Here is a 17509-nt window from a genome sequence, read left to right as displayed (position 1 = left end):
GGCATGGAATGATTTTTATATTTTCAGCTTTTATATTCAAGGCTTTCCAGAAAGTTTTCTACTGATTAAGGAAAAGCTCACTTAGGAAACCACCAGTTCTTTTTTAAAAATTATATTTAAAATTGTAATTGAAATGTATCTAGTTTGTAAATGTTTCTAATGTACTTAATACTTGTAAAGTTTTACTTTTCAGATATTAAATGACTGTATCATTGGGTTAAATAAAGAATTTATGCAGCACCATCAAATGTTTTGAAAGTATTATTTAACAGAACAACATCATAATCAGAATACTCCTTTCTTAATTTAAAATGTTATCTTAAATATATTATCACATAGCTCCAAATGTAAGCTAACTCTACACAAATGGTAATCTCTAAACAAGTCTTTTTTTTTTTTGGTTGGTTATGGGGCTTGAACTCTGGGCCTAGGCTCTGTCCTTGAGCCACAGCACACTTCTGGTTTTCGGGTAGTTAATTGGAGATAAAAGTCTCAAGGATTTTTGTACCCAGGCTGGCAATCCTCAGATATCAACTTCCGGAGTAGCTAGGATTACATGCATGAGCCACTGACACCCAGCTTAGGGAGTCATTTTTGTCAAAACTAAAAATTATAGGTAACTGTGGTATACAACAAGCCTCCACTTGCTTTGAGTGCTAATGTGAAAATGACTTTAATAGTTTGGAAATGGACATATTTCCCAAAAAATGCTTCTTTCCTTTGTTGACTTTTTCCTTACTTGTATTTACTGAAACTTTTTCAACTTTCAAAAATAGCACATTCTTTGTCTAACTTATTGTTTAGGTAAAAGTCATTGATCTCTCTAGTGTCGCTTGGGGGGCTCCTACCACAGTTGCATGAACATTGTGGAGAATCTAGTGAAATGATTAACAATAGCCACAGGAGCCCTATGTCTCATGGGAAAGAATAAGGTTGACAAACATTTGAAGGTGCAATAATATGTACAGCCATAGACAGATATATAGTGCAACCTAATGCTCACCTCAGTTTATTTAAAATTACTCAACAAAAGCTTTAAATGGATTTCTTCATTTAAATGGAAAAGGGTGTTTTTTGTTTTGTTCTGGGGTGTGTGTGTGTGTGTGTATGTGTGCGTGCGCGCGTGCCAGTCTGGGGCTGAAACTTAAGGTCTTGGTGCTGTCCCTGGGTTTTTGTCCTCAAAGCTGCTGCTCTCCCTCTTGTGCCACAGTTCCAGTTCTGGCCTTTTGGTGGTTAGAAATGAGAGTCTCTCAGATTTTCCTTCTTGGGCTGGCTTTGAACTTTGATTCTTCAACTTCAGCCTCCTGAGCAGTTAAGATTACAGGCATGAGCCACCAATGCCCAGCTGTATTTTTTCACATTTAAAGGATAGAGATCTAATAACCTTTATTAGGGTATCACAAATTTCAAAAAGATTGTTTAAATGCTATTTCTCAAGCAATAGAAATTAAAACTGCCCAATGGTAAGAAATAATCCTAAATGCCGCATCACTGTACTTATATATGACTCACTAATATTTTCAAATGCTGTGTTATGAGTCATTTATTGTTTAAACAAGGGAACAGCTGTTATTTTTTTTCTAGTGTGTAAAAACCTTTAATGACATCTATAAATGGAAAAAGAGTCAGTGAGCTCTTCTTTCAGCTGTTGTTTTAGCAGCTCACAGTACCATTGACCTCACTGTGATGTCAAATGAAAGAAAAGTTTTTGCACATGGCTAGACCTTGAATCTTAAAAACAGAGAATCTCTGATCTGGGCATTCCTTCATTCCACAAATGTTTATGGAGCACTTGTGAGACCTATGGATTATAGTGCTGAACAGCAGCACAGACACACACAACACACACACACACACACACACACACACACACACACACACGGCTGGGAATGTGGCTTAATGGTAGCATACTTGCCTAGCATGCATGAAGCCCTGGGCTTGATTCCTCAGTACCATATAAACAGAAAAAGCTGGATGTGGCGCCATGGCCCAAGTGGGAGATTGCTAGCTTGAACAAAAGAAACTGGATAGCACCCAGGCACTGAATTCAAGAAACAGCAACAGAAAAGGACAGTTTATGTTCTTCGAGGGATGTTTAAGAATACCAGTGTGTCAGATGGTAAAGGGTTTCTTCCACATGTGCAAGTCCCTCAGTACCACAAAAACACCAAGTAGCCTAGCTGGGCACAGTGGCTCACACCTATAATCCCAGCTACTCAGGAGGCTGAGATCTGAGGATCACAATTCAAAAGCCAGCCACAGGACTGATGTCCAGGAGAATCTTATCTCCAATTTACCTCTAGAAAACCAAAAGTGGCAGCTGTGACTCCAGGGGTAGGATAGTAGCCTTGGGCTGAAGAGCTCAGGGACAACACCCAGGCCCAGAGTTCCAGGCCCAATTGCGTTCCATAATTAATGTGGTATTCTCTTATAATCAGTGACTTAGAATATCATTCCAGTTATGTGTTTATATGTACTTTTAAAAATAATGCTTGTGTTCCAAATTGAATAGGTGGTATAGTACTTTATTCTGATTTTGTCAGTGTTCTGACAATAACAGTATGTATTAGGGCTATATTTGTTCTGTTTAACATTTTGTTTAATGAAATAGCAATACTAAAAATTACAACGTATCTTTTGTGATCATGTTTTTATATATGTGGGTCTTCAGTTTCTTTAACATTGACTTTAACTACTTTCCTTTGATCTTGAAGAATTCCTTTTAAAATTTTGCTTTCATTACCTATTATTGTTAGCTCTAACACATCCTTTATGCAGCAAGGCAGGGTGTGAATAAATTATTTTTATAATTTAATTCAGCAACAATTTTCTGACTTAAAAACAAAGATCATTTAGAATGTCTTAGAAAATTACCATTTGTTTTTATGCATTTGTTATTTCAGCTATGATGGATAGATCATCTCCTTTTATAAAACTATAATTATACACAAACATCTTTTAAGTTTCTTGCCTCTAAAAGAAAAATCTATATCCTACCATTTTTAAGAGAAAAGTTTTAAAAATAGTGTATAACCATTACTGGAAAGGTGATCTTATGAGAATTCAAGTAAACTCACCTCATATTCTTAACCTTTGCGTCATTAATTTGAAGAGCCATGTCACTTGCCACTAGATCATTTTTAGAGGGGTGACTCATTTTTATGATTCACTTTGTTCAGCAAACATTCTTGTAGTAGCCTTTATTAGCATATCTGCTAATTCTTTATAAATGTTAAAACTTTATACTTCATTTAAATGCCTTGTTTCTTAGCGTTTCCTTGGTGATTAAAAGTTCCAGTTGTTACTTTCAGTCTATGACAGCTGCCAGAACAACTCTTCTTTCCAAAGTAGCTCTCCTAAATTCCTGTTGTTAAGAGTTGGCATCTATATTTAGCTGGTGGGATTAAATTGCAGAGGCTTCAAGCTGGGCAAAGCACACTGATCTGCCTTTTTACAGCTAGACGTGTGTGCTGCAAGGAGCTGAGGCCCTCAGTGTCCCCTTCCTTACCCAGGTTGCTCACAAAATGGATTCCCAGCGGGAACTTGCAGAGGAACTGCGGCTTTACCAATCCACCCTTCTTCAGGATGGTCTAAAAGATCTCCTGGATGAGAAAAAATTCATCGATTGCACCCTCAAAGCAGGTGACAAAAGTCTTCCTTGCCACAGGTTGATTTTGTCAGCTTGTAGTCCTTACTTCCGTGAGTACTTCTTATCTGAAATTGAAGAGGAGAAAAAAAAGGAGGTAGTACTAGACAATGTGGATCCGGCTATACTTGATTTAATCATCAAATACCTGTACTCTGCTAGTATTGATCTCAATGATGGAAACGTGCAAGATATTTTTGCGTTGGCCAGTCGCTTTCAGATCCCTTCAGTGTTCACTGTCTGTGTGTCCTATCTCCAGAAAAGACTTGCTCCTGGTAACTGTCTAGCCATCCTAAGATTAGGACTTCTCCTTGACTGCCCAAGACTCGCCATTTCCGCCCGGGAATTTGTGTCTGATCGCTTTGTGCAGATTTGTAAGGAAGAGGACTTTATGCAACTCTCTCCACAGGAACTGATCTCGGTCATTTCCAACGACAGTCTAAATGTAGAGAAGGAAGAAGTGGTATTTGAGGCAGTGATGAAATGGGTACGAACAGACAAAGAAAACAGAGCTAAAAATCTTAGCGAAGTGTTTGATTGTATCCGTTTTCGTCTTATGGCAGAAAAGTATTTTAAAGATCATGTTGAGAAAGACGACATAATTAAAAGCAACTCTGAACTCCAGAAAAAAATCAAAGTTCTAAAAGATGCTTTCTCAGGCAAACTCCCAGAACCTAGCAAAAATACAGAGAAGATGGGAACTGGAGAGGTGAATGGAGATGTGGGTGACGAAGACTTACTTCCTGGTTACCTGAATGACATTCCCAGGCATGGAATGTTTGTCAAAGACCTTATCCTCTTGGTTAACGACACCGCTGCAGTAGCTTATGATCCCACCGAAAATGAATGCTACCTTACTGCACTGGCTGAGCAGATCCCCAGAAATCATTCCAGTATTGTTACTCAACAGAATCAGGTATATGTGGTAGGAGGACTATATGTAGATGAAGAAAATAAGGATCAACCTCTCCAGTCATACTTTTTCCAGGTAAGAATCACTATTTCTGTGTAAGTAGAGGTGTAAGAGAAGACTTGCCATCCAGTTAGCCCTTAGCCATTTGTAAATTATTCAGGCCTCTTGCATTTTATTCTAATAGATGACCTAGTGTACTCTATTGTGCTTTTACTGCTTAGAGGGTGGATAGAAATATTTGACTGCTTGTGAAGACTTAACAAAAAATGTGGTGAAAATGGTTCTTATTAATATTTAAGACAATTAACACCCTTTTACCCCCAGATATCATGTTTAAAGTTGATTGTGATTGTAAGCATTCAAAACCCAATATTCTAGTAAAAAAAATTCATAACCTAATACACTGCTTCCTGAAAAATAAAGATCTTTCCCTCACTGAAATTAGTTCTTATTATCAAAGTGACTTACTTATTCTATAGGCCATATTTTCTGGGGTTTTTTCTCCAGATTTCCTTTTTTCCTTTAGAATTTTATCTTTATGGGCCAGGAATTTGGCCTAGTGGTAAAAGTGCTTGCCTAGCATGCACAAAGACCCAGGTTCCATTCCTTGGTACCACATACATAGAAAAAAGCTGGAAGTGGTGCTGCAGCTCAAGTGGTAGGGCTCAACCGGAGTTCAGTCCCCATGACTGGCAAAACAGAAAAGAATTTCATCTTTATTTATGGTCACCATCTAAAACATAATGAAGTTGTGTACATATTCCATATATTTTAAATGATAGGAAACAATCTTTTTCAACAAATGTCACTAATACATTACATTAGATGGTTTTGTTTATATTTGCACATTTACTTGAGTCACAGTTAAGTTAGACATTATTATACCTTTAATAATTTGTTTTGTGTACAAAACAGAATGCAGGAAAACAAATTCTCCTAAACTAGTAGACTCTCTGTAGTTTGTTTATAGGAAATTGGCTCCATATTATCAGTGCATGATAGCGTATGAATTTATGAAGGAATTAGTAATTCAGTGCAGCAGTGTCAGTGGTGATCAACTAGCTTTCACCAAGCACAAAGAGTTTAAGTCATAGCTAATCATGGTCTGGAGTTTACAGGCACTTGGATTGGAAAGGCCAAAGATAAGCAAGTGTAGAATGTCATACCATAGTCACAATATACTCTCACAGTGTATGACATAGACTAGGAGAGCATTTTAACTCCTACCTTTAAGCAGTATATATACTGCTTAACAAACACAGTACATATTAGGCATATTTATTCATTTTAAATTCCTACTGGAAAATATTGTAACTTTCTTTGTATAGGCCAGAAAATTTCCCAAGTACTTATTTTATTTTATTATTGGGGTGATGTACAAAGGAGTTGCAGTTACATTCATCAGGTAGTGGGTACATTACCTCTTGAACATTGTTATCCCTTCCCATGTTTTCTCTACTTCCTCTCCCCCCACCTTCACCCCCTCCCACCACTCATCTTTTTTCCCTTTCCATCCCATTTTCAAATACACAAGCATATATATAATATACCAAGTACCAAAGTCAGATACAGTAACAACATGAGATAAACCTTAAGGGGAAAAGAAGAAAGTGGAAATAACTTCACCTAGTACATTAAGAACAACAATCACAAAGATAAACCTCTTGTTTCCATATCCTGGAGTTCATTTTGCTTAGCCTCATCCTATATATATGGCCATATGTACATAGTTTTTGCACTATTACGATCCTCTGTTAGGAGAATCCTAAATGTATACTAATTGTTACAAATGAGGGAAACCTATGTTCCTTTGGGTCTGGCTTACTTCACTTAATATGATTTTTCTCCAAGTCTTTCCATGTTCTTACAAATGGGGGCAGTGTCATTCTTTCTGATGGCAGCATAGAATTCCATTGTGTATAAGTACCACCTCTTCATGATCCATTCATCTACTGAGGGGCATCTGGGTTGACTCCGTATCTTAGCTGTGGTGAATAATGCTGCAATGAACATAGTTGCTAAGTGCTAATCTTAAATTTAGATTAACTTCAGAAAGGACACATTCCATGAAAAGCTCTATAAATACATACAGGAAATATAAAAAATATAAAAACATAGACAAACAGGCAGACAGATAGATAACAGATCCTCAGAGTAGTGATAATCATAGAATAATTCTTCAAACTCCTGGAGCTTTTAATCCACTTTATATTTAGCTTATTGAACATAAGGTCTGGTACATAGCTAAATGGTAGTGTGCACTTAGCATGGACACGGCCTCAGATTTGACCCTCACTACCACATAAACTAGTAAAGTTAAACATATCCACAGACCAGCCATTTATTTTCAGTTTAATTTTTCTTCTCTTCCAATCTATCAATACCCTTACAGACATGGCTTCTATTTCTGGCTCAAGAAACTTGCTGGATGTTTATTAAAGCTCCTAAAGTAGTTATACAAAGTTAGAAAGTCAATTCCCTGTCACTACCCGTAACTTGCCACTTTTTTTTTTTTTTTTTGCCAGTCCTGGGCTTGAGCTCAAGGCCTGAGCACTGTCCTTGGACTTTCTCAAGGCTAGAGCTCTACCACTTGAGCCTCAGCACCACTTCCGGCTTTTTTCTATGTATGTGGTACGGAGGAATCGAACCTGGGTCTTCGTGCATGCTAGGCAAGCACTTTAACCACTAGGCCAAACTCCCGGCCCCTATTTTCCTTCTTTCATTGGATTAATAGATTCAGTTTTGAACCCCCACCAGGTTTTGAATGATCTAGGTCCAGACCCTAATTTTCATCAAGAGGAAAGTAGAACCAAGAGAAGCTTAAAAACATGATAGCTTCTCTTTACTAAAAAACATGTTGAAGGGCTAGGAATGTGGATTAGTGGTACAATACTTGCCTAGCAAGTATGAAGCTCTGAGTTCAATTTCTTACCATATAAACAGAAAAGCAAGAAGTGGTGGTGTTGCATCAGTGGTAGAGGGCTAAACTTTAGCACAGAGAGAGAGGCTCAGGGAGAGTTCCCAGGCTCTGAGTTCAAGCCCCAAGACTAGCAAATAAAAAGTAAACTTTAGAAAGTGTGTTGAAGAGAAACTTGAGTACTGACAGTTTATCTGTTTATGAAGGAGGCTTGGTCTGGTGCTGCTGGCTCATAATCCTAGCCGCTAGGAGGCTGAGATCTGCAGATCCTGGTTAGAAGTCCATCTAAGGAAGAAAATCCTTGAGACTCTTATTTCCAGTTAGCCACAAAAAGCTGAAAGTGGAACTGTGGCTCAAGAGTTAGAGCACTAGCCTTGAGCAAAAAAAAGCTCAAGGACAGGGTCCAATCCCTGTGTTCAAGTTGCAGGACAGGCAAAAAAAAAAAGACAAAGAGCAGAATGAAGGTAATGTGCAGAAATGATGCTGTGACTCAAGTGGTAGAGCAATAGCCTTGAGTAGAAGAGCTCGGGGACAGCACCCAGGCCCAGAGTCCACGACTGACAAAAAAATTTTTTTAATTTTAAAAAAAAAGGTAATATGGAAAGGGAAACTGTATGGTACAGTATGAGAACTGATCCCTCAGGTTCTGTATCTCAAAAAATGGGAACATAAGATCTAGATGGTGACAGTAGTGCATGACAAGGTTTAAAACTCATGCCATGTTGTCTGGTTTTCATATCTATAGAGAAGCTTCCATAAATATAGCCCTCTCTCGCTTTTCTATTCCTAGCCAAACTTAGTATCCAATGAATCTCAACTTTACCTGTTTTTCTTCTACTTTCTAGTAGTAGCACCAGTGAGAGCAATGGCCTGCTGCATTTCCTCTGAAAACTATCTCCTTGTGCCTTACTATCCTAAAATGCAAAGTAGAAAAACCTTAAGACTGTAAATAGTGAAGTACTGAGATGGATGCTGGCTATATGAGAACCACCAAACCCAGAGCATGGGCCCTAGCAGAGTCAGAGTAGGCTTGCAACAATGGTAACAAAACAAACAAAAAAGTTTCTTCTAAATATAAGTAAGGGGGCGTATTTTAAATGACTCCTCCAAAAGACTAGGAAGCCAGCATCAATGCCTATCCACAAAATAATAAAGCAAAACTTAGATATCCTAAAAAATGTTTAAAATAATGAAAAATGGGGATCAAGAAAATGTGGTGTATATATATATATATATATATGCAGTGGAATTCTATGCTTCTATCAATAACAAAATGGTGAAACAAAGGACAAGCAATGCAATAGAGATACTCACAAGACACTGTTGGAAATGAACCTTCCATCTTGGGAGGAAGGGGAGGCGTGGGAAGGAAAGTGGCAGAAAATGAAGGAAGGGATAATACTGTTAGAAAGGAACACATTTATTACCTTACTTATGTAGCTATAACCCCTCTGTACATCACCTTTACAATTTAAATTTTAAAAAAGAATGAAAAATGGTATTGCCTAAACTTCCCAGCTGTCTATGGCCTGAATGACAGGTCCAGCTGTTGGGAGCATGTTAAAAATAGCTCTCGGGGATTATTCACATACTGTGACTCTCCCTGCCGTGGCCACCTGCCTTTTCCTAGTGTCCTAAAGAATATTAAGATGCCTTGTGTCAAAGATGGACATGAGTTAAAAAAATCAACAAGAAACCTTACAGTTCTTATCTGGAGCCTCTATTTTATTCTGTTTTTGAAGTCTTAAAGGTTTTGGTACTTTATTTGGGCAAGTGAAATAGATTTTCTCATTCTTCATGGTAATTCTAATCAAAAACATACTTTGGTATTATGAGTATTTAGTATTATGGTATTGTGAAATCTTTGATTATCTCTATGTTTGTTTTTGCCAGTCCTGGGGCTTGAACTCAGGGCCTGAGCACTGGTCCTTGGGCTTTCTCAAGGCTAGGACATTACCACTTGAGCCACAGCATTTCCAGCTTTTTCTGTGTATATGGTACCAAGGAATCAAACCTAGGGCTTTGTGCATGCTAGGCAAGCACTCTACCACTAGACCACACTCCTGGCCCCATCATGTATTTTAATAGTCATTGATGCAACCATAACTTCTAAGCATCACAATTCCTCATGTATTTTTTTCCAGCTTGACAACATATCATCTGAGTGGGTTGGACTTCCGCCTCTCCCTTCAGCCAGGTGTCTCTTTGGTCTGGGAGAAGTAGATGAGAAAGTCTATGTAGTTGCTGGTAAAGATCTTCAAACTGAGGCTTCGCTGGATTCAGTATTGTGCTATGATCCTGTGTAAGTTGGAATGACATTCCTGTTCCCTAAGGAACAAATGCCTACAGCAAATTCATATTTTCAGACTTACTGAAAACATAAATTCCATCTTATTTCAGAGCTGCAAAATGGAATGAAGTAAAACATCTTCCTATCAAAGTCTATGGCCATAATGTGATTTCACATAATGGAATGATATATTGTCTTGGTGGAAAGACAGATGACAAGTAAGTGCCTGAAATGTCCTTGTAGTTTATGTCCAAGTGAGTTTTCAGTACAAGGGTCTCTTCCTCTTTTCCTACAAGTATACATAATGAAATAGACTTGGTTTTCACCCATATTTTCTGAACAGTAAAATTTTTAAAAAGAGGGGCAACCTGTAATGAATCATGTTAAGTGAGGCAAGAAAGCTCAGAGAGATAAACAGTGCAAGTTTTCTTATATGTAGAAGCTAGAGCTAAAATAAAATACATCAGGACATGATAAATTATACAGGACTCTAGATATTCATATATAGTGAGACCAAAAGTTCCTCTTAAGAGAGGTACACGAAGCCAGATACTGGCGGCTCATGCCTATAACCCTAGCTACTCAGAAGGCTGACATACGAGGATCACAGTTCAAAGTCAGCCCAAGCAGGAAAATCCATGAGATTCTGATCTCCAATTAACCACCAGAAGACTGGAAGTGGCACTGTGGTCTAAAATGATAGAATACTAGCCTTGAGTAAAAAAGCTTAGGGAAAGAGATATCATTGTGTGAGAAGTAATGCACCTACTATCTGGCAAATGTAACTGGAACCCCTTTATACATTACCTGACAATAAAAAATAAAATAAAATAACAAATCAATGTTAATCCATTCTTTAATTTAAAAAAAAATCTCAAAAAAATAGAATAACAAAAAAAAAACTCAGTTCAAGCCCCAGTACCAGCAGACACACACACACACGGAAAAAAAATGAAAGTAATTTTTTTGTTCAATTTAAATACACAAATCTTTTAAGAAATTAAGTGTTTTCTCCTGAAACTGATTTCATTTGCTTAGCTTGTTGAATACATAAACTTCCTTTCCACTCCTGGGAAAGAAACATAAATAAATTGTAAGGACACAGTGGCATGTGCTTGTAGTCCTGGCTACTTGGGAAGCTTATAAAGGAGTATCTTTTTAGCCCAGAAGTTCAAAATTGGCCTAGGCAACCATAGTAAGACATCTTTTTTTTTTTTTTTTTTTTTTTTTTTGCCAGTCCTGGGCTTGAGCTCAGGGCCTGAGCACTGTCCTTGGACTTTCTCAAGGCTAAAGCTCTACCACTTGAGCCTCAGCACCACTTCTGGCTTTTTTCTATGTATGTGGTACCGAGGAATCGAACCTGGGTCTTCATGCATGCTAGGCAAGCACTCAACCACTAGGCCAAACTCCCGGCCCATAGTAAGACATCTTAAACAACAAAAACTTTAAGAGCATAGTAGAAAGGAAGTAAAATATAAAAATGTGTTAAAAGTAATATGTGTTAAAAGTTTAAAAAAAAAAAAGCCACTCTGCGAGTTTGGCCTAGTGATAGAGAGCTTGCCTAGCATGCACGAAGACCTGGTACCACATACATAGAAAAATCCAGAAGTGGTGCTATGGCTCAAGTGGTGGTAAGCCTTGAGAAAGCCCAAATATAGTGCTCAGGCCCTGAGTTCCAGCCCCAGGACTGACAAAAAAAAATTTTTTTAAACTATCTGGAGTTAATAATTAGTGACTATTAGTTAAACTGATAAATATAGTACATAAAATGTCATGGGTTTTTTTTTTGATAGGGTATAGACTTTATTGTTTTGATCAAATTTTAATTAAGTGAAATACTTTTAGATGGTGGTAATTTTAAATATCCATCTCCAGGTTCATCAAAATGTCATGGTTAAAGTAATGATTTTCATGTACTCAGTATTGAAGGTAATATATTCTGAAATATTTTTATCATTTCCTAATCCTTGATGTTTGCATCAAATGAATATTTAAAAGAAAGTAGAGTGGTTCTCACCTGTTATCTTGGCATTTGGGAGACTAAAACTGGAAGATTGAGAGTTTGATGACAACCTGGATTGTGATAGTGAGTTTGAAGCCAACTAAGGCTACATATAAAAACTGCGTCTCAAAAGCTAAAACAAATAGAAACCTATTCTGTGCCAAATCTTCTTTGGCATATTTTTTCTGAGTAAATGGAATAAAACTGCTGTTAAGTATGTTCCAATTTGGAATTGTTGGGAATCTTCCAAATTATTTAAATTATTTCCTTCAAGGAGTCAGGAACTAGGAAATTGATATGTCAGTAAGAAGCATACAAGTCTTGTCAGTAAGAATACATTAATCTTAAGAACACAATTAACTAGACAATATTGCTTAACAAATACCAAAGTCAAGAAACTCTAAAATGAGGGAGTAGAGGAGGGAAAGGGGGACAAAAATATGAGAGGGGGTATCAATGTTCTAGAAGTAATGCACATACTACCTGACGAATGTAACTATAACCCCTCTATACATTACCCTGACAATAAAATACAATTTTTAAAGAATGAACTTTAAAATGAGTCATTATATAAAAGTAATGGCCTGGGCTGTAAGATGTAGATCAGTGGTACAGCACTTATCTAGCATGTATAGGAAAATAAAGTAAGAGTTGTATTAGTTACCAGCAGTGAATTTGAGGAATATGATTTTGTATCATACACTTACCAAATTTTCCAGTGATACCTATATTCAAATATTAAAGGAAGGTCATGAGGGTGGCCTGGTGATAGAGTGCTTGCCTAGCATGCACGAAGACCTGGGTTCCATTCCTCGGTACCACATACATAGAAAAAGTGGTGCTGAGGCTCAAGTGGTAGAGCTCTAGCCTTGAGAAAGTCCAAGGACAGTGCTCAGGCCCTGAGCTCAAGCCCAGGACTGGCAAAAAAAAACCCAAAAAACATAAAATGAATATTTATTGTCTTCTGTTTACAGAAAATGTACCAATAGAGTGTTCATCTACAACCCAAAAAAGGGAGACTGGAAAGATCTAGCTCCAATGAAAACTCCTCGGTCCATGTTTGGTGTGGCTGTCCACAAAGGCAAAATTGTAATTGCAGGCGGTGTCACTGAAGATGGCCTTTCAGCTTCAGTTGAAGCTTTTGATCTCAAAACCAATAAGTAAGTTGCCTTGCTACAACATGTGAATTGCTGTGGTTTATATCTGAATAGAAACTAAGCTTTCTAATTGAGTCCTGGAAAGAGGAATGCAAGAAGGCATAGGTTAAAGATGAAGCATGTTCATCTGGGTTTCTTCTGCTAAGGGGTAAAAACTCCTTTGTGATACAATACCTGTGTTTGTAATTTGGAACATATAGCCTTCAAGTTAATGTTGGCAGGCTCTGTTTGTTCTTACCTATTAACTTGGTGTATTTAGTCCTGCAGATGTAATATTTCTGAATAACTGTGCATGTGTAGATGGTAAATGTATCTCTAAGAATTATTTGACTTAGACTCTGAAAAGATCTAACAGGCTGTGCGCGGTGGCTCGTGCCTGTAATCCTACCTACTCAAAAGGCTGACATCTGAGGATGGCAGTTCAAAGCCAGCCCAAGCACTAAAGTCCAAGTGAGACCTTATCTCCAATTAACTACCAGAAAACCTGAAGTGGTTCTGTGGCTCCAGGGGTAGGGTAGTCGCCTTGAGCTGAAGAGTTTAGGGACAATGCCCAGGCCCAGAGTTCAAGTCCCACAACCAACAACAACAACAAAAAGATGTAACTGATGAAATAACCAGAAGATCTGAAAGATGAAAAGACCTATTCAATGGCTCACACCTGCAATCCTAGCTACTCAGTAGGCTGATAGGTCTGAAGCCAGCCCAAGCAGAAAGTCCATGATATTTCTATCTCTAATTAAGCGCGTGCGCACACACACACACACACATACACACACACATTTGAATGATAATTTGCTATAACTGATCAATAAATACTTTCAGCATTTGTTTAGGTTTTACATTAACTTTATTTTCAATAAATTATGCAGATGGGAAGTAATGACTGAATTTCCTCAAGAAAGAAGCTCCATCAGTTTGGTCAGCCTGGCTGGATCCCTATATGCCATTGGTGGTTTTGCTATGATTCAACTGGAAAATAAAGAGTTTGCACCCACTGAAGTCAATGACATTTGGAAGTAAGTTCTTACTCTAACTTTTGGGACCCAATGTTAAACCAGCTATCTAGTAACTGATAAACAAGTAGTTTTGGTTTGGTTTTAGGAAGTCATGGGGCTTGAACTCCGGGCCTGGGCGCTGTTCCCGAGCTCTTCAGCTCAAGGCTAGCACTCTACCATTTGAGCCACAGCACCACTTCCAGTTTTCTGGTGGTTAATTGTAGATAAGCGTCTCACAAACTTAAGTGCCTGGGCTGGCTTTGAACCTTGATCCTAAGATCTCAGCCTCCTGAGTAGCTAGGATTGAGCTATGCATCACCAGTGTCCAGTTTGATAAAGTTTTGTAGTAATAAGCCAGACCTGATTGCAAGCTACTTTTTTTTTTTTTTTTTGGTGAGTCATGGGGCTTGAACTAGGCCTGGGCATTGTCCCTAAGCTCTTCAGCTCAAGGCTGTCACCCTACTTCTGAGCCAAGTCCCGCTCATTCTAGATGTTCATTGGAGATAAGAGTGTCAGATCCTTTTGTGCCTCAATCCTCTCATGTCAGCCTCCTGAGTAGCTAGGATTATAGGCATGAGCTACCACACCCAGCTTGCAAACTACTTTTTTTTTTCGCCAATCTTGGGCTTGAGCTCAGGGCCTGAGTACTGTTCTTGGGCTTTCTGAAGGCTAGAGCTCTATACTTCAGCTTTTTTTTTTCTATGTATGTGGTACCAAGGAATCGAACCCTGGTCTTCGTGCATGCTAGGCAAGCACTCTACCACTAGGCCAAACTCCCGGTCTTAGGGACTTTCTAAAAGCACATATAATTATATAATAAATTATACATTTATATATAATTATATATAATTTTGTATATTCATATAATAAATAAACAAATTCTAAACTGACAAAAGTATGTACATTCATAGTGTACAGTATATTTTAAATATGCATACTTGGTAGAAGGCTAAATCTAAGCTAATTAACTAATTAACTATAGATTTCCTCCCTCTTTCTCATTTATTTCTGACAGGAACTCTTAAGACCTATTTTTTCCCACTTATTCCCTTCAGACCCTTTCAATTCTTGGCATTTTCTTTTTTTTTTCTCTCTGTGTCATTTTTTTCCATTATAATATTTTCCTCCTTGCCAAGGAATCTTAAAAGTAGGAGAACATCTAAATAAAATGAGTACATTGCTGAAAGTGAGAGCTAGTGCATTTCCTGAGGCCAGTATTGTGTTGTTTATTTTGGACCTTATTCTTTGATGTCAATCTAATATTCTGCCTTTCTCTATAGACTTCTACTTTTCCTGTTGTTGTTTTTGGCCAGTCCTGGGGCCGGGCATTCTCCCTGGACAGGTTTTGCTCAAGGCTAGCACTCTGCCACTTAGCCACAGCACTACCTCTGGTTCTTTCAGTGTATGTGGTTCTGAGGAATGGAACCCAGAGTTTTTGGTGTGCTAATCAAGCACTCTACACTTGGCCTGCTCCCGGCCCCACTATCGGCCCAGCACTCTACCACTAGGCACCACTCCGGCCCTAGTGAGGTAGCACTGAGCCACACTCCCATTTCCTGGTGGTTAATTGGAGATAACAGTCTCACAACTTTCCTGGCTTTGAACTGTGATCCTCAGAGCTTAGCCTCCTAAGTAGTGTGGATTGTAGGAATAAGCCACCAGCACCTGGCTTCTGGTTTATTTTTAATGTTTTTGTCTGTTTGTGGCAGTATTTCACCATGTAGGCCAGGTTGTCCTGAGCCGCCCATGGGAGGGTTACAGCCTGCACCCACTCGATGCCACATAAGATCCCTTGTGCATGATTCATCATTTCTTTCCTGCTTTCAGGATTCTATGTCAGGCCAGGTGCCAGGGGCTTACACTTACCCAATCCTATGGACATGGCATTGGAAATATAAACACAAGTGCATAGACTAAAAATGTGACTGTTTAGACATAATGTTTTATTACATAGACTAATATGTATCTATGACATACAAACCCGCAGCCTAATTTTAATTATGTTCTAAAATCTAAGTGCCAGTGATTGTATATGGAGATTCCCTTCTTGTTAAAGATGTCATTTGAAATATGATGTAAAAATCAATGTTAATAAATAATTAAAAAAAATAAAATGTCAGACACATTTCCAGAGAAATGTGTACCTTTATGGTATTAAATACTCAGAAAAGATAATCAGTTCTTACTTGAAGTCAAGTGCAGAGCCTGAGAAGTCTCCAAAATTCCATAGCAGCAGAACATATGTTGATGGAGTGACCACTATGCATCAGATGTCACACTAGTCCTTGCTTTCTCCCAGTTCTTCCTCTTCAGGAAGTCTTCTTACATTGACTCTAGGAGACCAGCTCTCTCCATCAGCCCAAAAATGAATGATACCTGCTTAGCTGTCTGTTAACTCTGGACAGTTGATCCCCAGAAAAGACTGAACTGCTAAGCATCCAGATTTAACACTGGGGCCATAGTTCAGGTATGAGTCTGTTCACAGAATGCATATTTTGAAAGGAATTACTCTAGCAGACCTCCTCTTCTAGGTAAGAGCCCATATGAATTTTTTTTCAAAGATCCACATTTGTGTATGGAACACAGAGAAACCTCTAGAACTATTTATTCAAATGTTGCTTACTGGGTTTGTTTTTTTGTTGTTTCATTTTTTGTTTTCCTCCAACAGGTATGAAGATGATAAAAAAGAATGGGCTGGGATGTTGAAGGAAATTCGTTATGCTTCAGGAGCTAGTTGCCTGGCAACACGTTTAAATCTCTTCAAACTGTCTAAACTATAAACGTGACAAAATACAGTAGGTTGAGAGGTGGTTTTTTTTGATAATGGAGTTTTAAGCTTTTAAAAACCTATATAGAGATTCATGTAGAAATTCTTCCATGCTATTATTTAAGAGCTATAGAGAGAATCAATACATCTGCCATTGGCTCTTCAATGTAACTGAGTTTAGAACCATTTTTGTAAGAAATTTGATGTTTATTTGAACAAATTATTTCTTAATCCATCTTACTCAAATTATAAAGGAGTTTCAACTTAAATTATTAATTGTTTGTATTGTCAAGGTACTTTTACAACTTGTCTTCTATTATAAATGAAATGTTTAGATCTACATTTTTTAATGTCTCACATCAAAAGCCTTTCCTCATGCTTCAAGCTATTAATGCATTAATGACATGTCATTAGATTATTTGGAAATAATGTTTAAGGAATATAACGAATGAGTCTCATTTGAAGGAAAAAGTATCAAGTGAAAGCAGTCAAATCGAAGTGGCCTTTCTTTTTTCTTCATTCTTCTTGCAAAATCATCATATTGTGATTTCTAAATCAAACATTTTAAATTAAAAAAAAAATTGCCAGTCCTGGGGCTTGAACTCAGAGTCTGAGTGTTATCCTTGGGCTTTCTCAAGGCTAGAGCTCTACCACTTGAGCCACAGCACTATCTCCAGGTTTTACTATGTATGTGGTACTGAGGAATCCAACTCGGATCTTCGTGCATGCTAGGCAAGCACTTTACCACTAGGCCAAACTTTAAAATTTTTAAAGCCAGTAAATTGTAGTCCTCTGACTATTTGGCATAGATTTTGTGGTGGA

General features: G+C 37.9%; 1 protein-coding gene across 1 annotated transcript; it reads left to right on the top strand.

Annotated features, from left to right (window-relative positions):
- The first annotated feature begins 3516 nt into the window (after positions 1–3516).
- Klhl41 (kelch like family member 41) lies at positions 3517–16963 on the top strand. Its single transcript, XM_090342690.1, has 6 exons — positions 3517–4634; positions 9621–9778; positions 9877–9984; positions 12743–12928; positions 13795–13941; positions 16589–16963. The coding sequence occupies exons 1-6, from the start codon at positions 3525–3527 to the stop codon at positions 16698–16700; spliced, it is 1821 nt and encodes a 606-aa protein (XP_090198816.1). The 5' UTR covers positions 3517–3524; the 3' UTR covers positions 16701–16963.
- The last annotated feature ends 546 nt before the right edge of the window (positions 16964–17509 follow it).

The sequence above is a fragment of the Megascapheus bottae genome, chromosome 12 (genome assembly GCF_031878675.1).
Source record: "Megascapheus bottae isolate mThoBot1 chromosome 12, mThoBot2.hap1, whole genome shotgun sequence".
NCBI lineage: Eukaryota > Metazoa > Chordata > Mammalia > Rodentia > Geomyidae > Megascapheus > Megascapheus bottae.
The sequence above is the reverse complement of the archived record's forward strand: the minus strand, read 5'-3'. Positions and strand labels throughout refer to the sequence as shown.